Source organism: Lupinus angustifolius, chromosome LG01, assembly GCF_001865875.1.
Source record: "Lupinus angustifolius cultivar Tanjil chromosome LG01, LupAngTanjil_v1.0, whole genome shotgun sequence".
Lineage (NCBI taxonomy): Eukaryota > Viridiplantae > Streptophyta > Magnoliopsida > Fabales > Fabaceae > Lupinus > Lupinus angustifolius.
The window spans coordinates 33,482,935-33,505,336 of record NC_032009.1 but is presented as its reverse complement, the minus strand read 5'-3'; the positions used below and the strand labels follow the sequence as shown (position 1 = coordinate 33,505,336).

General features: G+C 32.4%; 3 protein-coding genes across 3 annotated transcripts; all 3 read left to right on the top strand.

The window, feature by feature from the left end:
* LOC109361496 (uncharacterized GTP-binding protein At5g64813-like) lies at window positions 2,634-8,878 on the top strand. Its single transcript, XM_019606967.1, has 7 exons — window positions 2,634-2,956; window positions 5,865-5,956; window positions 6,065-6,206; window positions 6,420-6,724; window positions 7,746-7,799; window positions 7,888-8,015; window positions 8,438-8,878. The coding sequence occupies exons 1-7, from the start codon at window positions 2,866-2,868 to the stop codon at window positions 8,631-8,633; spliced, it is 1,008 nt and encodes a 335-aa protein (XP_019462512.1). The 5' UTR covers window positions 2,634-2,865; the 3' UTR covers window positions 8,634-8,878.
* Window positions 11,068-14,362, top strand: LOC109361486. Its single transcript, XM_019606955.1, has 3 exons — window positions 11,068-11,193; window positions 12,613-12,855; window positions 14,127-14,362. The coding sequence occupies exons 1-3, from the start codon at window positions 11,176-11,178 to the stop codon at window positions 14,172-14,174; spliced, it is 309 nt and encodes a 102-aa protein (XP_019462500.1). The 5' UTR covers window positions 11,068-11,175; the 3' UTR covers window positions 14,175-14,362.
* On the top strand, window positions 14,595-17,214 carry LOC109337292. The gene is made up of 3 exons (XM_019574267.1): window positions 14,595-14,822; window positions 15,465-15,707; window positions 16,979-17,214. Exons 1-3 carry the CDS (start codon window positions 14,595-14,597, stop codon window positions 17,024-17,026), a joined length of 519 nt encoding a protein of 172 aa, XP_019429812.1. The 3' UTR covers window positions 17,027-17,214.

Sequence of the window (22,402 nt, the reverse complement as noted above, 5' to 3'; positions counted from 1 at the left end):
TTTATAATCAAAATAAACTCCATCAAAGATGAGTACAAGGGTACTCATGCCCATTCCAAAGCTGATACGCTTATATAATAAAAAAAGAGGAACTACAAGTCATTTGACTCATATACCGATTAGAAAAGGAAACATTCATACCAACAATGACGATAAACCAATGTCAAGTTCTTATTTTGATTAAATCTAACAATGACAATATATCATAATATTTGTCATCAGATATTACCAAATTATAAAGAAAAGATATAAACTACAGAATTGTTACCTAGATTATAAGTCTTATTTGTCGAGCACCCCTCCCATTGAAGAGCATACCAAACTCATAGTAAAAGTTATGCAATGATTCAACCTTAATAAGATTAGTTTCAAACCATTGGTAAATCCTTATGCAAAGTATGCTAGTGATAAGACAAGAGATAAATAAATGTAAGATTGATTCTTCCTCTATAAAACAAAGTGCACAATCACCATTATTCAATGACATACCCTAGTCATAAGATCGTCTTTTGATGTTAATCTATCCGGTAACAATTGTCATGCAAATGCCATAACTTTATGGAGCTTCAATCTTCCAAGGATCTTTGTAAATAAAGAGAACTTTGTCCTCATTATTATCGATAAGTTTGAGATATGAGATAACTTATCTCTTTATACATATTTTATTAATAAATTTTAGATAGAAGATATGATTCCATTCCAAATCGACACCAAATCATTAACTAGTTATGTAATTCAGGAGATTTGTTGGAAAGCATATAATGTTAGTTCAAATACATGGATGGAAAATCAAAGATATAAGTTTAGAGATAAGATTCGATGTCACTAGAACTTTGTAGAATGCATAGATTAGAGGATGCAAAATGACAAAATGTTTGATTGTTTGGTGTGGAAGGGTTGGAGTGGTGAACGTGTCCATGTTAGGACATGGGTGTTTGCAATCCATGGTGGTGCCATGAAGGTGTTTGAAACAATCCAATGAAGGAAGATGTAATAAGACAAAAGAATTAACTTGCCATTTTTACTAATATTTTTCAACTTTTCAATCTTAGTCGTTATTTCAATTATTATTAAATTCAGTTGCTCTTTAACATTTGTGTGATACATTAAATAATTTCACTTATATAGTAGTCACTTTGAAAAATTAAGAGCACATTGCCACGGTTTTATGGGTAGCTAATTCTAAATCTTTAGAACAAAAATTGCAAAAAAGTTAGTGATGAATTTATTCTTCACTTATTCTTTCCTCCTACTTTCCTTTTAGTTGATAAGAAGCAAAAAAATCATTTCTTTTTTACATTGTTATTCTTTCCTATGCATTTTTATATTATACTCGTAATTGTATTTTCTCATTTTAAAATAAATTTTTAGAAAAAATTATTTATATATTAATAGGTTAATTTTTTTACACAATGTGTTAGGACTTCAACGTATGAGAAGAGTCCAACTCAAAAAATTAATCCAGTAGATGAGAGAATCTCGTTACTTAAATATCATGTTGAGTATGTTATTCTTCTCAATGTGAGACTCTTAACATTATTGCTCCTTTAAGGGTCGACGTATACGATGACTTTCATCATATTGACACTGATATGATGGTAGCCCTTTCTCTTTTAGCGGCTTCACTCACCTAATAGTATTCGATAATGTATCTTTATACAACTTATAGGTAGCCCTTTCTGTGACACAACTCACAATGAAAGCACTAATTGTTAGGACTTAAGCACATGAGAAGAACTAAATCCAAAATACTAGTCTATCAAATAGGAAAACCTCATGACTTAAGTAACACATTTAGTTTGTCATCCCATTCAATATCACACTCCTAAAACAATTACTATATTATTCATAGATTAATTGTCATTTATTTTTTAATAAAATTAATACACATAAATAAGAAATGATATATAGAGTATCATATAAAAAAATGTAAAAAACTTTCATCAACCGTGTGCAAAATATTAAACTTCTCTCTTTATTTTTGACTATTTAATAAAATAATTAATTTAGATGATATATTATAACTAATAAGATATTGGTTTAGTGGTGTAAGGACCAATAGATCTCAAAGTTGATAATTCGATTTCTAGAAGTGATACTTGTTGAGAGGAGCATATACAAACCTCATAGAAGATTAGTCCTTATAAAAAGGTGAACATAAACTAACAACTAATAAGGCGTGTGTTAGTTTAGTAGTGTAAACATCATTATATCCACAGAATGGCTAAATGATCAAAGATTCAATTTCTGAAAGTGATAATTGTTAGGAAAAACAACTATACACAAAAAAATTACCTAAAAAGTAAGAGAATACATTTACTACTACTAGAAAGAGGATATATATAAAAAGAGTGCAAATCCACCCATTCCAAGGGTTAAGTTTTATAAACTTAGTCTTTATCCTAACCATCAAGTTTAAGAATATCTAATAGTTTAGATTTATTCATTAGTTCAAATCATTGAATTTCTTTAAAATTATTAGCTAAGATTGTATCGGATAAAAATTGAACAACTTTCGTTGCTTAAACTTTTCTTTTTATCTTTGACATGCAAAATATTAAAATTTTCTCTTTAAAAACTTGCTATTGGATTAAGTGGTTGTATGTAAAAAATTTGATGTGCAAAATACTAAACTTTTCTCTTTATTTTTGACGTGCTCTTTGATCGCGTGGTTTACACGAACCCCTCGATCCAAATCATTTTCCATATTCTTCAACCTTTCTTACCAATCTCCATTTCTAAACACACTGTATATCCCAATCAACCTTCTTCTTCTCAATTCATTTTTGTTTGATCCTTTTCCAATCACTTCTCGTATCAGACAATGGTGTCATTGTTACAGTAGTGAAGGTTGTATAAGAAACCATGTTCTGGAGGGAGCGTGAAAGAGAGAACATTGAGCAAAACGCCAGCGTTTTGTGTGGCCAAGTTAGAGTGCTCGTTGTTGGTGACTCAGGTACATATTATTAACTTCTTATATCTTTCTATGATTTAATTGGTGAAATAAAATTGTTGAAGCAACTATTTGGTAAGACCTTAGTTTTTTCGAGGATTGGATTTAGGGTTTACTATAATTTTTATTATGATTTTTTCTGCTTGGGAACTAATTTATTGTGTTACGTGGAGAAAATTCAAGTTATTATTGCTTTTCTATAGATTGATTGAGTGTAGGAGCATAGTTACATAGTTTTTGCAGCATCGGTTCAGTTGCGTCATAGCCATTTCTATTCAGTTCGTAACTTTTTACATTATTATTACAAGATTTCTTTCATAAGGAACCCGGTATGTGGCTATGTGGTAAGCCGAATCTGGTACGCATTACATAGGATGTGCAAGACTGTATTTTGAAGATTCATTTAGTGCCTAAGATCTGGGAGTTATCAGTCTAGTGAATTATAACTTTGTAATACTCAGTGGGTGTTCCAAGAGTTATGTTACTTATATTAGCTGTTTTATGCTGTATTATGCATAATGCTACAAATTCAACTTGAAATGGTTTAGACTTTAGATGATAGTTATTGGAAAGGTATCAACATCTTATTATGTTTTAAGATGCTGGAAAAAGGAAATTGCTGAGAACCTTATGTGGTTTGGCATTCAGGTTCCTGAGTCATGTGTCATTTTTTGGGCATAGTATTGAGACCCATGTATATGAGTATTTGACCTTGCCAGAGTTATTCAGAACCTAGTCTTACAGTTTATATGCCATCTTCATACATGAGTTTGGATTTACTAAGATTGTAAGTGTCTACCCTGCATTGGTGTCAGACTGTTAATGTGATATAGTTAAAATTAATAATTTTCGTATTATTTTAAGGACATACTCAGGTTTAGTGATTGAGTTCAGCTAAAGACAGGATGTTTTTGTATGATTGTGGTCACTAAATACTTTGATGAAATATATTATTATTTGTCTGAAACAGTAAAGTTCAGGAACTGAGCAAAATGGGTGGCATTAAGTAATTATAGGTGCAAAGTTGGCTTATTGTTATAGGCTATATGGACAGGGAGTTTAAGTACAAGTATTCATGTAAATTACTTATTATAGAGGATGGAAAAATCTTGGTGAAGGAAAAAGATATTAAGGAAAGATGAAATAACTATTTTCCCAAGCTTCTCAAAATTATACTTTTTATCATTGAATTTAAGAGTTGGAGATTAACGAAGCTCTGAAAAGGATGGAGAATGGCAAAACTGTTAGACCAAATAATATACCTATTGATGTCTCGAAGGTTCTAGGAGAGCAGGACATTAGATGACTCAAAAGTTGTTTAATGAGAACATGTGCCTAAAAAGATGTCAGACGAGTGGAGGAAAAAATTATAATCCTTATTTATAAATAAGGGTGATATACAAAATTATGCAAACTATAGAGGGATTAAGCTCATGTGCCATACTATGAATCTATGAGAGAAAATAATTGAACGGAGGTTGAGACAAGAGACATTTATCACTGAAAATCATTTGGTTCTTATATTGGGGAGGTCGCCCATGAAGACTACATACTTGATAACAAAGATTGATGGAGAGATATGAAGGAGCCCAAGGAACTTGCACATAGTCTTCATTGATTTGGAGAAGACGCACGATAAAAGGTGCCTAGAGAGATTTTGTGGGAAGCTTTAGAGAAGTAAGGTGTTCGAATTGCAACATTCGAACAATTAAGGATATATATGATTGTATCAAGACTAGCATGAGAACATAAGATAAGGTCTCATAAGATTTTCCAATTGATATAGGACTACACCAATGGTCAATATTGAGCCTCTACTTGTTAACATTAGTCTTGGATGTGCTTACTGAACATATCCAAGAACAATGCCATATTGCATGTTTTTTGCCAATGATATTGTCTTAGTGGGAGGCTCGAGTGAGGAATTAAATGAGAAACTAGAAATGTGGAGTCAAGCTTTAGAAACACATGATTTTCGTATTAGTCAAAGTAAGACAAAATATATGGAGCGTACGTTTATCATACGACAAGTCACTAGATTTAGGTATTTTGGGTCAATCATACAAGACGATAGGAAATTTCATAGAAATGTAAATCATAGGATTCAAGCGGGTTGTATGAAGTAGCCAAGTGATTCATGTGTCATATATGATAAAAGGTACCACTCAAACTTAAGGGGAAGAGAATATTATGTGAGAAAATGTTGGGCAGTAAAATGTCAACAAGAGAATAAACTCTATGTTGCAGATATGAGAATGTTGAGTTAGATGAGTGAATACATTAGTCAAGGTAGGATTATAAATAAATACATTTGGGAGAAAGTTGGACTATTGGAGTAGCTCATATTGTAAAAAAGATGGTAGAATTGCGCCTTAGGTGATTTGAACATGTATGGAGGAGTTCGATAGAAGCCCCATAAGCAGAGTAGATCGAATGGAGGTTAATCCAATTCCTAGAGGAAGAAGAAGACCAAGAAAATCCATAGGTGAAATAATTAAGAAAGACTTAGAGATCAATGTTTTATCAATGAATATGATTTATGATAGAACATTATGTAATTGACACAAATCCTTTTTATGCAAGGGAGGGGGATATAAAGCACCAGAAAAGATCCTCATTCTTTCTGTAGTTTTTAGGAGAAGTTATGGTTTGTATTTATTCAGGTTACTTCATCAACTACATCAAAATAGCTCTTTAACTGTCAGTCTTTGGGTATAATTGGTTGTACTTCCTAAGTCCTAATTTCACATCTTGGATGTGCATTGGTCACAGTCGGTAAATGATGAAGAAATAATTTGATTTTAATGACCATGTAATTGCTTGCCCTAGGCCCCATCTTTTATTATTCTCTCTATAACCAATTTTCAAGGTATCTTAGTTGCACATATGTCATATTTTCTTATTCTTGCAGGTGTTGGGAAGACCTCTCTAGTTCACCTGCTTGTTAAAGGTTCCCCTGTCGCTCGTCCCCCACAGACAATTGGTTGTTCAGTTTCTGTGAAGGTAAAGCTCTTCAAACCTGTAATATCTGGTTACACATGAAAATATTCATTTTTTTCTGTAGTTCAAACATCAAAGTATTCAACAAATGTCCACTGTTTCCTTTTCCAGCACACTACTTACGGAAATTCTGGCAGCTCTTCAAGTAGCCTTAAAGGTGATTCTGATAGAGATTTCTTCATTGAACTGTGGGATGTCTCAGGACATGAACGGTACACAGATTGTCGGTCTCTGTTTTATTCACAGATTAATGGTAAGTAACAAAGCTCCTATCAATTTAGTTTTAGAATTTGATATCTAAACAGTCATGGTCTATATCTTAATTACCAATATCATTTAAGCATTCTGTAACTTTGACAATAATTAACTTTCTAATTGACGATGCCTTAACAGTGCGTGCATGTATTTGATAGCTAGCTGTCTGATTTTGAAACTTAAAAAAGTCTTCTTTGAACTTCGTTTGCAGGTGTAATTTTTGTTCACGATCTTTCACAGAGAAGAACGAAGGCTAGCTTGCAGAAGTGGGCGGCTGAGATTGCTGCAACTGGGACATTTTCAGCTCCATTTGGATTTGGTGGCCCTGGTGGCCTTCCTGTTCCATTCATTGTTATTGGTAACAAAGCTGATATTGCTGCAAAAGAGGGTACAGGAGGAAGTAGTGGGAATCTTGTTGATGTTGCACGCCAGTGGGTAGAGAAGCAAGGTTTGCTTCCATCCAGTGAGGACCTTCCACTGACTGAGAGTTTTCCTAGTACTGGAGGCCTCATTTCAGTAAGTGACTCTGTTAATTAATACTTTGCTTTATGCTTTCACTTCCTATGTTGGATTAATATGTTCTATGCTTTAACTCATTAGAATTAGCATGCTGTATTTAGGTAGATTTGAATAAATCTGATGTTAATGCTAATTACTATGGATTTTCAACACTAGCCAGTATATAGTGGCAACTTAAAGTTTTAGTTGTGCTTTATTGTAATTTAAATATACATATTGAACATATTTTACAGAGATAATTTTCACTTATTTTATGTTCATACCACCGAGATTGAACCTCAACATAATTGTAAGTTTGTTTGTTTTGTGACTTGGACACAATCTCTTTGCTTACGAAGATAAAAGTGCGTACATGTACCCTCCCTTGACCTCATTAAGTGTGAACCTCGTGCGTTGAGTCACCTCCTTTTCTCATGTTCATACCAACATGTATGAAAGAGTGATCGTAGGTCATGGAATGGGGTAGAATTAATTAGAACCAAATAACAATGATTCTCTTACGTGCCCCTTAATTTACCAACTCTTGTTTTCCTCCCAAGCACGTTGTGCATTTCTTGTAGGTACTGAATATTATGGATGGCTTGAATTGAGACTTAACATTTCAAGTTTTTGCCTTGTTGGCATCTTTTTTGAGTAATTTTTTTTTTCCCAGTTAATCTTTTTCAAAATCGAGACTAATAATTAAAATTGTATTTTTCAACAGTCATTTTTTGAAGATGGTGAATACATATTTTTTTGCTTTCTCATTGTGAAATATAAATGATGAATTTGTCTCAAATTGGTTGCCCACTGAGCTGAGATTTAGAAAATGTTGTAGTGGAGATGCTATACTCTTCGGAATCTTGATTTCTCACCTAGTCACTCAAAGCCTGAAGTACCATATGTACCTTTAAAGTAACTAAATCATATCCAATAACATTTGATTTAGAGATCTGTCATTTTTTGCATTATGTTGAATTATTGTTATTCAATTCGTTCTTCTTATACTAGTTATGATTTTTGCACTGGATATCTGCAGGCTGCCAAAGAAGCAAGGTATGACAAGGAGGGTATGATGAAATTTTTCCACATGGTGAGTGTAATCTTTGATCACTTTATCTCCTTTTTCCCTTTTTAATGTATGGGTTCTCATCTAAATTTTGTGATACCTCTCCTCTTAGTTGATCAGGAGAAGATATTTCTCTGATGAAACACCTGCACCAAGTGCATGGTCTATTCCTTCAGTTCAAGTTCCTTCTCAACGTATAGATGACAATTTTATTGAAGATGACCAGTGTTATAGTACAAGGTATTTTCTGCTTGTCTTCTAAATCATCATGATGCTGGCATGCCACGGTACTTTTACCTTATCACCATACATTACTATCAATAATTTTCTTTGGCTGCAAGATGCTGTCATGTTCTTATTTTTCAGCTTTGGAAAGACTCATGCATATATGCAATTTTGGTTTGGCTGAGTATTGTGACATATATAGAGAGTGAGAAAATCCCATATCATGTATGGAAGTGTAGTTGTAGGATTAGTCCCTAAATATCTTGTTGATGGGATTGATCATGAATTAGTTCTAACATATAGTGCTCACTTTTCTATATATAAAAAATATAGTGCATGCGTATTCATTATCAATTCATCAAGTGTTTTCGTTCTCTGTTTTAAGCTTGTTTTGTGTGGCACTGTTGCCTCCTTACAAAGTGTATTGTCAATTGTAGTCGAAGAAGCGATCCTTACAACTACAACATGCTTCCGCCCCTTCCAGCTCAACGCAATCTAACTCCTCCTCCCACACTTTATCCTCAACAGCCAGTTTCAGTCTCTGAAAACTATAGTTTCCCGAGATTTTCTTTATCTGGCTCCTCAGAAATCAGTGCTGTGGCGAGAACAAAGCGTTCAGATATTAATGTCTAGAGATGTCTGTATTTGGTAATTAGTCATTGCTGATGAATTCTTGCATGGGATGAAGATTTTTTGTTTGTTGAACCCTTTGTTCGTTATGTAACATGTCCATTGATTCATTCATTTTTAGAAGCTGTCTCAATGGAAGGAAGAGCTACTTCAAAGTTTGGTGAGAATTTAAATGATGCATGGTTGATTCTTTTGTATAATACCTATCTTTTCCTGCTTTTGAAAATATCATAGTACTATATGCTTAACAAATCACAGTTTGTAAAATGTTTTTTTTCCTTCCCAAGTTTTAATTAATGATGCCATTTAATTGGCATGGTGATAAAGTTTTATTATATATTTTTTATGAAGCATTGTTGGATTTGGTATATAGATGAATAATTTTTTTAAGCTTAGGCTTTCCCTTTGGATTGGCAAAGGGGCTTACTAACAAGGGTCTTTTGAATATCCCCTAATGAAGGGATTAGAAATGGAAGGGAAATTTGGATAGAGTATTTATGAAATCAAATTTCTCTATTTTTCTTTGATGTTCTTGATTCTTGTTAGTTGAACTTTCAACATGAGATAGAGGCATAGTAGCTATTTTTTAGGAATGACCCTCTTCAGAATTCAGCATAACTAAACAGAGAATGGCAACAAGTTTCATTATGTAATTAAACTAAGTCTTCTGTGTTATAAAAAATTCTCTAAACGGTTTGTAGATGAGCATTACCCAAATGTACAGTGATTTTTGTTTTTAATCTCATATTCAAATTAAAACATTAAAATTAGATTTAACCTTAAAATCTTATTGTCTATCCTTTCAACTTTTTAAGGTTTGTTTGTGAATTGATTTTTAAAGGAGAGAATAAGAGAGATGAAAGACTTTTATCTCATAAATATATTTTATGATTTTAAAGTCTATTTCGTCATTCAGTTGAGTTTTAAAAATCAATTTGCAAATAGAATATATTTTTATACAAGGAATGTCAATGAAAAGAGACTTTGTTATCTCCATCTCCTATTTAGTGTCTCACACCATATTCAGAAGTATTTATTCTATCATGTTTTTTAATAACAAAATATTGAGATCCATTTTTTCTGTATGTATTTTTGAAATGCATGTCTTTTAAAAAGACATAAAAAGCAATTGTGGTATATAGATAAATATATATGACATGCAATAAGATGTTCAAATGATAATTTGTTGGTTTAGTGTAGGTTCTTCAATCTTTCCATTGAATGTTTCTGTTAATGCATCGTATCCATTCGTTTTCACTTTTATTGCAACTGTTTGTACGATTTGAATTTGAGGTAGGTCGAGAACTAAGAGTTGCCATGGCTCAAGCATAAGTCTTTTAATATCAATGAATTTCCTTCGGTACAAATGTAAATGTATCTGTTTCAAAGTCTGGTCCATCATCAACTATTTAATAACCTCTCTACAATTACCCGTTATAAATACTAACTTTCACCTAAGACCTTTTAATATCAATTCCCTGCCCAATTTTAGGCCGATAACTATTCGATCTAGAAATATCATTGTCATGTTATCCCTAGATTAAATAACTTATAAGAAGTATGTTTTTGTAAATAATAAGAATGATTGACATTTCAAATTTTAATTTATATTTCCAATCCTGCAATTATATTAAAATAATTTTGTAATTAATAAGGGTGGTAGACATTTCAATTTTAATGAAGTTTTGCAAGCCCCCAATTATATTATTGCTTTTAGTGTATTCAAAAGGCATAAAGTTGTAGTACAAAAATAGAGAGAATATTCAGAGATGGAAAGTGAAGGGTAGCCTAAAATGGAAAAGCATGTGGTGGATACTTATTAAAAACCCAAAGCTTTTTTTATTTAAACAATCAGTTATTTAATGATTGAGTGAGCAATTTAAAATGACACCACTTATATTGAAATCGTAATAAGAAAAAACGTATACACAAATAGTATGCACATATTTTACACATCCTTATTATATTATATATTTTTATATTAATTATGATTGATTTTGTTTTTAAAAATTTAATCAAAGAATGTTGCATAATATAACATATGTATAGGAATGATCATAGATAGTTATTACACTCAATTTTAATTAGAAAGTGAAAAGATTGAGAGAAGGATGTATGAACGGACACCGAACAAAAAGTTTTATACATTATTATATTTAATGATCATTTGTCTTTTCAGAAAAAAATAATATAAATAAATGATGAATTATATATTTTTTATATATAAAATTTACAATTTTTTACCCACCACAGTATCCCTCATCTTTTTCGAATAAAAAATATCTTTCGAAATATATAACTATCTCTTCTAACAAATACACCTAATTGAAATTTTAGTTACATGACCATTTACTTTATGATCCATATGATATGGTGTCCAATGAATTGAATGTGATGTAATATTTATAGGGACAGTGCAGTAATAAGTTATCACATCACAAACCCCTCCTTCATTATTAATAAATAATTGACTATTCTCTTTAATATAACTAAATAAACACTCTTCTACTTTCGTTCTCTTTCTCTCAATATCAGAATCACTCTCATGGAGGCTCGCAAAGAGGTTAATCTCTCTTTCTCTCTCTCTATTTCTCTGTGTCTTTTAGTTTTAGTTGTTAACAAAAGCGACGGAAATTAATGGAGTTCGATTTGTTTGATTGGAATGGATGTATGAGAAAATTGCATGGTTCTATTAATCGGTGAAATGAAATGATAATCACGATAAAAATTGATGCATGCTTCTATCTTTATTTCCACTACTATTTCATTCGTAGGTTCGAGTGAAACAGATGAAACTACAACCAGAGGAGGTTGATTTTTATTTATTTATAATTTTGAAGCCAATATAGTTACTTAAACGTAGTGAGAAAACTGTAGTAGCATAATTGATTTATAGTTCCTAGGTGAAAGATTGGATTTATGCGATACTTGTTAGGAGAGACAACTATTCTGAACATTTTACAAATTAAAATAATCATTTTTTTACAAATTATATACATAAATATTTTTCTTTGGGATTTAAATTCATAAAATTCAGTTTCCTGGCTTAATCAGCTGAATTGAAAATAAGGATGATTATAATATGAATGTATATTAAGGGAGCTTTTCGAAATTTCAAAATAGCATATATGCTTAATGTAATTAAATCAAAGTCAAACTTAAGAAAGGTTGTATTTTGTTTCTCTTGTTATTTGGCCTTTAATTTTGGCATAAGTTAGTTATTATTGACTGTGTGCACTTTCACAGAGATGGCAGTATTTGTTATCATCATTCATAAACATGAGGTCTTAATTTAAGTTTAATTTTGATGTACAGTTAATATAAAGTGCTTTATATTGTAGGACTGTTAAGGTTGTAATTGAAAAGTCCAAGTTAACAATACATCAAGGCATAATTAATTGATTATAGTGTATACCAACTATAGCTTCCTCAATTTGACACACAAACAAGTTAGGGGACTAATGTTGGTGAAAATTAATTAAAGGGATCAAAATAGTAATTTTACCCACATCTTTTTATTTTCATACAAGCCTTATCGACTAAGTTATAATATTTTTTCGACAGATTTTTTTTGTAAATAAAGTATATGATGGACTTGAAAAGGTGGTACAGTTCATCTGCATTATGCAGTTTAGGCATTAGCAGGTTCTGTTAAATAATTCTTCTGGATTTTTTGATACTAACAAGGGTATCTCTCACCCTTTGGAATGAATTAATCCCTTTCGAGGTGTATGATTGTCTCTCTCAACAAGTGTCGCTCCCTCCCAGGAATGAACCCTTGACCTTTTGGTCGGATCTAATAGAGTCTTACACCGCTAAACCAACACCTTGTTGGTAATTATTCTGGTTTTTTATTCAAAGTCAATTTTACCATAACTAAGAACTTGTATTCTAACATTATTATAAACATGTTTGTTTATAACGAAAATCCCTTTGTTATAGTGACCGGTTGATAACTAGATTGTAAATCATGTCAATGTAGAAAAATAGTCCTTGGCTATCAGTGCCACAGTTTGGAGACTGGGATCAGAAGGGCGAAGTGCCAGATTACTCAATGGATTTCTCAAAAATCAGGGAAACTAGGAAGCAGAACAAGACAAATATTTCCAGGGCAAGTCTTGGTAATGAAGAAGAGTTCATTAATTCAACTGCTACCAGTGTAAACACTGCCGAAACTACTCAGCACCATCACCCCCACCACTTCGATCAAACCCACTCTCCAACTGTAAGATTCTTCACTAATTTTGTTAGCTTATAGTTACTTTGTTAGGCAACTCTTGAACACTTGTAGTTTTAAAGAAATAATAGTTTTAAGCAGTTGTTGGATTGTAGCTATAACTTAAGTAACAAGGAAAACATCATGGTGATAGTATGAAACAAGTTATAAAGGATTCCAGAATATTCATAATGACAGATTGAAAGTTAAAGAGATGGATGCCTTGGAAACAGTCTCTTTACTTGCAAAAGTAAGGCTGCATACATATATCTTTTCTAGGTCCCACTAGGTGGAAGCCTCGTGCAATGGTATCCTTTCATAATGGGATGGATGTTTGGAAAATTATATTTATTGCTGGATATGGTGAGTTGGATACTTGGATCAGTAATGTTATTTACTATATCATCATCAGTTTCAGAAAAGTGCTTTTTTCTTTGTAAATTTTTTGGGTTATGGGAAAAGTTATTCAAATTGATTGTTACAAAAAATCTAACAGGTGGGTTAGGTACTTAGTCTTAGGTTGACCTTTTCATTTGCTCCGGCCTCCAGGGAGAATTATACTCTACATAACTAGATCCCAACGGAACCCAATGATTTAAAATTAATAAAAGTTCCCTTTGTTGTGATTAAATTGAAAGTGAGTATATGAATATATACATCTTTTACTAAGTCGGTGCACTTTATGTATTGCACAAGGAAAAAAGAGACTTAAATGAATTCAATAAAATATTAAAGAAGTAAAGCACATAAAGACATGATTCTCTACATTTCTAGCAGCTTTACCATATATTAATGAACACAACATGGAAGAGAAAGTCATGCAGAATAAAATAGTGAAAACTCACAAATATTTTTCCACCAAAAGAAAGAAGTGGAACATATTAAATTATACAATACACATAATATTACTGTGGGGTCTATGTTAACTGGTTTGATAGAGATGTAAGGTGAAGGTTGTGAATATTGTTTATTATGTAGATGTAGATAGTAGATACCTAGGCAATACGCAATTCTAGTTGCTGCACATGCAATGGGTGTAACATTCCTTTCACTTGTCATGTGCTGCTTAGAGAATGTCCTTTTATGTGGTTATGAGAAAGCATATTATAAAGAAATCCAACACAAGAGGCTTTGGTTGAAGTGTTAAATACTTAAATAGAAAGTGTACAGTATATCATTCTCTAGATCCACAAAAGATTGATCTTAGGGCTATTTGTGGTTTCTGATGTATTTCTTAATCATGTAGACTTGCCATCTTACATTATTTTTTAACCTGACAGACAAGGAGGAGCTTCTTCAGCTACTTCAACTGTTGTGTGAAAGCCTAGTATCTAAGACCTTGTACTACCTTTAACTTATATTGTTTTCTAAATATTCTGGATTGAGTGAGTGATGCTTCTGCTCATTTGGTGATAAATGATAATTAGTCTTTGTTCTTGATTTTGAAGATAAAACTTGCCTTTTCAGATCTAGACACTCTATGATTCTCTGTATGTTACTTGCTATGGTAGTTTGAGATTTGGTTAATCTAATCATAGAGGTAAAGAACTAAAAATGGTAGTTGCTAAGCATGTTAAGGGCCCATGTGACTAATGACACTACTCCATCTCCAAAGTATGATGAATAAACTCATGATCTTGAACTTAAATAGTTCCTTTAATGAGCTGAATGATTAAATCAAAAATTAAGATGGAGTTACAACTGATTGTTAGTGAGGAGGGACAAATTTGTTGTCTTTGTGTATCTCAATGAGGTTGGGATCCTCTCCGGTACTGGAGGATCCAGTCCTCCGGTACTGGAGGATCCAGTCCTCCGGTACTGGAGGATCCAGTCCTCCGGTACTGGAGGATCCAGTCCTCCGGTACTGGAGGATCCAGTCCTCCGGTACTGGAGGATCCAGTCCTCCGGTACTGGAGGATCCAGTCCTCCGGTACTGGAGGATCCAGTCCTCCGGTACTGGAGGATCCAGTCCTCCGGTACTGGAGGATCCAGTCCTCCAAAGTCCAAGTTAACAATACATCAAGGCATAATTAATTGATTATAGTGTATACCAACTATAGCTTCCTCAATTTGACACACAAACAAGTTAGGGGACTAATGTTGGTGAAAATTAATTAAAGGGATCAAAATAGTAATTTTACCCACATCTTTTTATTTTCATACAAGCCTTATCGACTAAGTTATAATATTTTTTCGACAGATTTTTTTTGTAAATAAAGTATATGATGGACTTGAAAAGGTGGTACAGTTCATCTGCATTATGCAGTTTAGGCATTAGCAGGTTCTGTTAAATAATTCTTCTGGATTTTTTGATACTAACAAGGGTATCTCTCACCCTTTGGAATGAATTAATCCCTTTCGAGGTGTATGATTGTCTCTCTCAACAAGTGTCGCTCCCTCCCAGGAATGAACCCTTGACCTTTTGGTCGGATCTAATAGAGTCTTACACCGCTAAACCAACACCTTGTTGGTAATTATTCTGGTTTTTTATTCAAAGTCAATTTTACCATAACTAAGAACTTGTATTCTAACATTATTATAAACATGTTTGTTTATAACGAAAATCCCTTTGTTATAGTGACCGGTTGATAACTAGATTGTAAATCATGTCAATGTAGAAAAATAGTCCTTGGCTATCAGTGCCACAGTTTGGAGACTGGGATCAGAAGGGCGAAGTGCCAGATTACTCAATGGATTTCTCAAAAATCAGGGAAACTAGGAAGCAGAACAAGACAAATATTTCCAGGGCAAGTCTTGGTAATGAAGAAGAGTTCATTAATTCAACTGCTACCAGTGTAAACACTGCCGAAACTACTCAGCACCATCACCCCCACCACTTCGATCAAACCCACTCTCCAACTGTAAGATTCTTCACTAATTTTGTTAGCTTATAGTTACTTTGTTAGGCAACTCTTGAACACTTGTAGTTTTAAAGAAATAATAGTTTTAAGCAGTTGTTGGATTGTAGCTATAACTTAAGTAACAAGGAAAACATCATGGTGATAGTATGAAACAAGTTATAAAGGATTCCAGAATATTCATAATGACAGATTGAAAGTTAAAGAGATGGATGCCTTGGAAACAGTCTCTTTACTTGCAAAAGTAAGGCTGCATACATATATCTTTTCTAGGTCCCACTAGGTGGAAGCCTCGTGCAATGGTATCCTTTCATAATGGGATGGATGTTTGGAAAATTATATTTATTGCTGGATATGGTGAGTTGGATACTTGGATCAGTAATGTTATTTACTATATCATCATCAGTTTCAGAAAAGTGCTTTTTTCTTTGTAAATTTTTTGGGTTATGGGAAAAGTTATTCAAATTGATTGTTACAAAAAATCTAACAGGTGGGTTAGGTACTTAGTCTTAGGTTGACCTTTTCATTTGCTCCGGCCTCCAGGGAGAATTATACTCTACATAACTAGATCCCAACGGAACCCAATGATTTAAAATTAATAAAAGTTCCCTTTGTTGTGATTAAATTGAAAGTGAGTATATGAATATATACATCTTTTACTAAGTCGGTGCACTTTATGTATTGCACAAGGAAAAAAGAGACTTAAATGAATTCAATAAAATATTAAAGAAGTAAAGCACATAAAGACATGATTCTCTACATTTCTAGCAGCTTTACCATATATTAATGAACACAACATGGAAGAGAAAGTCATGCAGAATAAAATAGTGAAAACTCACAAATATTTTTCCACCAAAAGAAAGAAGTGGAACATATTAAATTATACAATACACATAATATTACTGTGGGGTCTATGTTAACTGGTTTGATAGAGATGTAAGGTGAAGGTTGTGAATATTGTTTATTATGTAGATGTAGATAGTAGATACCTAGGCAATACGCAATTCTAGTTGCTGCACATGCAATGGGTGTAACATTCCTTTCACTTGTCATGTGCTGCTTAGAGAATGTCCTTTTATGTGGTTATGAGAAAGCATATTATAAAGAAATCCAACACAAGAGGCTTTGGTTGAAGTGTTAAATACTTAAATAGAAAGTGTACAGTATATCATTCTCTAGATCCACAAAAGATTGATCTTAGGGCTATTTGTGGTTTCTGATGTATTTCTTAATCATGTAGACTTGCCATCTTACATTATTTTTTAACCTGACAGACAAGGAGGAGCTTCTTCAGCTACTTCAACTGTTGTGTGAAAGCCTAGTATCTAAGACCTTGTACTACCTTTAACTTATATTGTTTTCTAAATATTCTGGATTGAGTGAGTGATGCTTCTGCTCATTTGGTGATAAATGATAATTAGTCTTTGTTCTTGATTTTGAAGATAAAACTTGCCTTTTCAGATCTAGACACTCTATGATTCTCTGTATGTTACTTGCTATGGTAGTTTGAGATTTGGTTAATCTAATCATAGAGGTAAAGAACTAAAAATGGTAGTTGCTAAGCATGTTAAGGGCCCATGTGACTAATGACACTACTCCATCTCCAAAGTATGATGAATAAACTCATGATCTTGAACTTAAATAGTTCCTTTAATGAGCTGAATGATTAAATCAAAAATTAAGATGGAGTTACAACTGATTGTTAGTGAGGAGGGACAAATTTGTTGTCTTTGTGTATCTCAATGAGGTTGGGATCCTCTCCGGTACTGGAGGATCCAGTCCTCCGGTACTGGAGGATCCAGTCCTCCAGTACTGGAGTATAAAGTCCAAATTGATTTCATCAATTATAATATTTTTATTTAAAATAAGTTAAAATATGTACCATTAAAATTGGTTTGAGGTTACATGTCATAATCTTATTCCATACTAGATCTTGAAAGGATCCATTTTCATCTCAATGTCTCAAACTCATTTGAAAATTTAACAATGTTCTGTTACCAACCAAAACACTTTGGTAAATGGATTAGCAAAAATTGTGGGACAACAAATTTCATCACATTAATGAAGCTTAGTTGTTACTTGTTAGTACATTAAATTTGGATACTGATGAAGAAATCCTTACATTATATAGGATTAATGTTCTTAATCACATTTTTATTTAGATTAAAACAATATAATTTAAGTCATTAATTTATTATCAATGGTAAGAATGCGATTAAGACTATTTGATCATAAATCATGTAATAATTATAGTTAAGTTGGTCGTGTGTTTATTGCCACTCCTGGGTGAGCCTAAGATTTCATTAAGAGATCGTGTAGCACATAAGCAATCAACATTCTGTAATGTGGCTAGATTATGCAGAATAGTAGTTATAAAAATATAATTGGAAAATGCTCTATGATATTATCGAAATTACTACTATGGGAGATTATATAAGTAATTCATAGTAACAAATGAAAGATTGGGAATGGTAGAGAAGTAAATAACATGGAGAATAGAAGAGCCTAAGGAAGAAAGAGAAAAATGACTTGAGAAAGAAGAGACCACGAGAGACAACACACAATTCTCATACCCATTCTCTGATTCTTTTAACTTTTATCCCTTTCTGAGCCTCAAAAGTCACGTGGCACTTCTTTGCATTTTTTATCAATTTCCCAATTCAACTTTAGGTATGTTACATATTGATTCATGATGATGCAGCTACTTTTCGTCGACAAGAAATTCTACTAATCTCGATCGTTGCCTGAATTATTATACAATTTAATTATGTAAAAATAGGGTACAAATAGACTAGAATAACATAAGATCGACAAAAGTCTGTTATGTAATGTGTCAGTTTCAACTACATCTGTTTTCCAAAATAGTTTCTTCTTCTTTTTCTTAGTCTATTTATAGTCTAACTCTACTCAATATTTAAATCCCTATATAAGATGAAATTATATATATTGTTTTACCCCGGTCATCCGGATGCCCCATCTGCTTGGGTGATCTTCTCTTCCAACTAACCAAGGTTCGGATACGACCAGTTGAAGGACATCACATGCTCATTAAACGGACTTACTAGGTTGGGTTTGGGATCATTTCCGCCTGACACGCCAACAACAATGCCCTGCCACGCCACCTACAATCCTATCTACCCTCTTGCAAATACGACAAGGATAAACCTGAGATGCGGCTACTAGACCTGCCGCAGGCTGCAAGTCAACTAGGCACGTAATATGGACTTGCCAAATCCACCTAACACGGGAAAGCAGTCCCCGACAAACCAGAATGGCCAGCCATGCCAACAATATCCTCTAGAGTCACGTCAACAAACTCAACCATTATAAATAATGGTCTTCCCCAACAAGAAGTATCTTAACTTATGTATCACCACTTGTTACTTATCATTATAACTCTCTACTTACCTCTTATCTCTCATTTATTGCTCCCGAGCATTACCTTTCTAAGTCTCATACTGATTTGATCGTCGAAAAACTTTTTCAGCGGGTCTAAGTCTACTTCCGTCTAGATACAAGAAGAACTCTTGCTTAGGCCTCCAGTCCAACCTACCCGATCAATCACAAAAGAATATATAGAGAGATATATAGATAGATAGAGAGGTTGAGAAACTTGAATCTTTATAGAATTATATCTTACTATATATATATAAAATTAATATATTATACTAATGTACAATTTGTAAGGCGAGATAATATACCTAATAGTTAAGATTTGAAAGGATCTAAAAGAGCAAGAGCAATGTATTAGTTGGCTACAAAGCTTTTGATGAAAATACTAGATTTAAGAAAATATTAGGTAAGTAGATGAAAAATATTTTAGTTCATATTAATAAGAATAAGCGAGAAATAAACATATGAGAAAGTAATTAAGTAGATATTAACACAAGAGGAACATATTAAAAAATATAAGGGAAGGTCAACTACCGAATATTTAGAGATTATTACTTTATGTAATATATATTTGAAATACTATGATATTATTCGATCCATATAATTCATTTAAACGAGTAAACTTGTTTTAGGTCAAATCGATCTTGGTATCCAATATAACTTTAGAATGTATTTGGTATAAGTTCCATTTGTTTATACTACTATATAAAGTCAAAAAATGTCTAAGGAGTAAATAAGTAAATAAATAGACCTAATTTTTATATTTCCATTTTGCCATCATATGTAATTTTTCAAAGGTGTTAATGTGTATCTTTATGATTTTGCAAAGTTAAAACCATTTACTTTCTATTAATTTGGACGGTGGTTAGGTAGTCTTAATTTGACACATTATAAGTTAGTTTTCTACTATCTATATAAAAATAGAATGAGCTAGAATTGGTTAGAGTTATTATCATAATAGATATCCTCACTTATTGACACGTATATGTTGAATGAGTTATTTGTGTCATTTTTAAGACCTGAAAAGTGGTTTGAATTTTGAATTCCTAAACATCTTATGTTGTATATGTGTACATGCCAATTTGTTTGGATCGTAGATTTTTATTTTGTTTTCCGAGCCACATCTCTCTACTAATTAAATTCATCTCTTTCTTCTATGTTGCTACTGAAACTCATTTTTACTCATCTCTCTTCTTTCTTCGTCTCAGACAAATTAAACTCACCTCTCTTATCCTTCTCCAAAAAATAAATATGCTCAGACTACTCTCTTTCTCTGTCATTTCTTATGTAATACTCTCTTTCTCACCCTCATCTTTCTTTCTCCCCCACATACTGAAGATCTTAGACTCATCTCTCTTTCTCCCACTCATACTCGAAAAATCTCAAACTCATCTCTCTTTCAAATGTATGATTTTTCCTTCTAATTTCTCGCTAATAACATACTTTTTTCCATGTCTACTCTCTCGACTTTTTATTTCTCACAGTGAACTTTTATTCCAACTTTTATTCCATGTCTACTCTCTCAACTTCATGTTTCTCACACTAAACTTTTTTTTCACTCTCTATTCCAAGCTTCTGCATATTCTGCTGCAGCTTCGACTCTCATGAAAAAGTATAATTTTTCTTTCCAAATCTCATTTATTCTATTTTTTCCTTATCTCACTCTCTCAACCTTTTGTTATATATTTTGTTAAAAAAACTATCATTTTCTACTTTCTTTGGATTTCCACAAACATTTGTTGAATTTTTTTTGTTAAAAATGAGGCGTATACTATTTTCCTGGGTTTTCAGTTTTGCATGTGTAATCACTTATCTCTTTTACAAAGGTATGACTTTTTCTTCCAATTTCATCTATTAACTTATTTTTTCATTATCTCACTCTCACAACTTTTTGTTTTCATTTTGTTAAAAATATAGTCTTTTCTACTATCTATATAAGAATAGAATGGACTGGGTTATTACCATAGTATACATCCTCACTTATTGACACATGTATCTTGAATGGGTTATTTGTGTCATTTTTAAGACATGAAAAGTGATTTGAATTTTAAATTCCTAAACATCTTATGCTTTACACGTGTACATGACAATTTGTTTGGATGGTGAATTTTTATTTTTTTCCCAGTCACATCTCTCCACTAATCAAATTCATCTCTCTCTTCTATGTTGCTACTAAAACTCATTTTTACTCACTTCTCTTTTTTCTTCATCTGAAACAAATTAAACTCACTTCTCTCATCCTTCTCCAAAAAATAAATATGCAAATACTACTCTCTTTCTCTGCCATTTCTTATGTAATACTCTCTTTCTCACCCTCATCTTTCTTTCTCCCCCACATACTGAAGATCTTAGACTCGTCTCTCTTTCTCTCACCCATACTCGAAAAATCTCAAACTCATCTCTACTTCAAAGGTTTGATTTTTCCTTCCAATTTCTTGCTAATAACATAATTTTTCCATGTCTACTCTCTCGACTTTTTATTTCTCACAGCGAACTTTTATTCTTACTCTCTATATCAAGCTTCTGGATGTTTAACTATAGACTCATATCTCTTGCAAATTGCAAAGATATGATTTTTCTTTCCAATCTCTTGCTTTTAACTTATTTTTCTTTATCGCACTCTCTCAACTTCATGTTTCTCACACTAAACTTTTTTCTCACTCTCTATTCCAAGCTTCTGCATGATTTGCTGCAGCCTCGACTCTCTTGAAAATGTATAATTTTTCTTTCCAAATCTCTTGTTATTCGCTTGTTTTTTCCCTATCTCACTATCTCAACCTTTTGTTTTCTATTTTGTTAAAAATTTGTCATTTTCTACTTTCTTTGAATTTCCACTAACATTTGTTGAATGTTTTTTGTTAAAAATGAGGCGTGTACTATTTTCATGGGTTTTCAATTTTGCATCTGTAATCACTCATCTCTTTTGCAAACGTATAATTTTTCCTTCCAATTTCTTCTATTAACTTATTTTTTCCTTAGCTCACTTTCATAACCTTTTGTTTTCATTTTGATAAAAATATGTCATTTTCTACTTTCTCTATGTTTCCACATACATTTGTTTTATTTTTGTTGATGTTAAAAATTGGATGTTTACTATTTTTTCTTTGTCTTAACGCCGCTTTGAGGTCACTACTTATTTGAAATTATTTTAATATGTTCATCTTTACTTTTAGATGAAAACCACTTTCTGGTTACTATTGATTTGAAACTTCGTTTTTTAAATCTGCAGGTTTATTTGGTTTCCCTTACTGGATTTCGATTACATTTTTATTTGCCTTTTCACTTTTAAGTCACTACTCATTTTT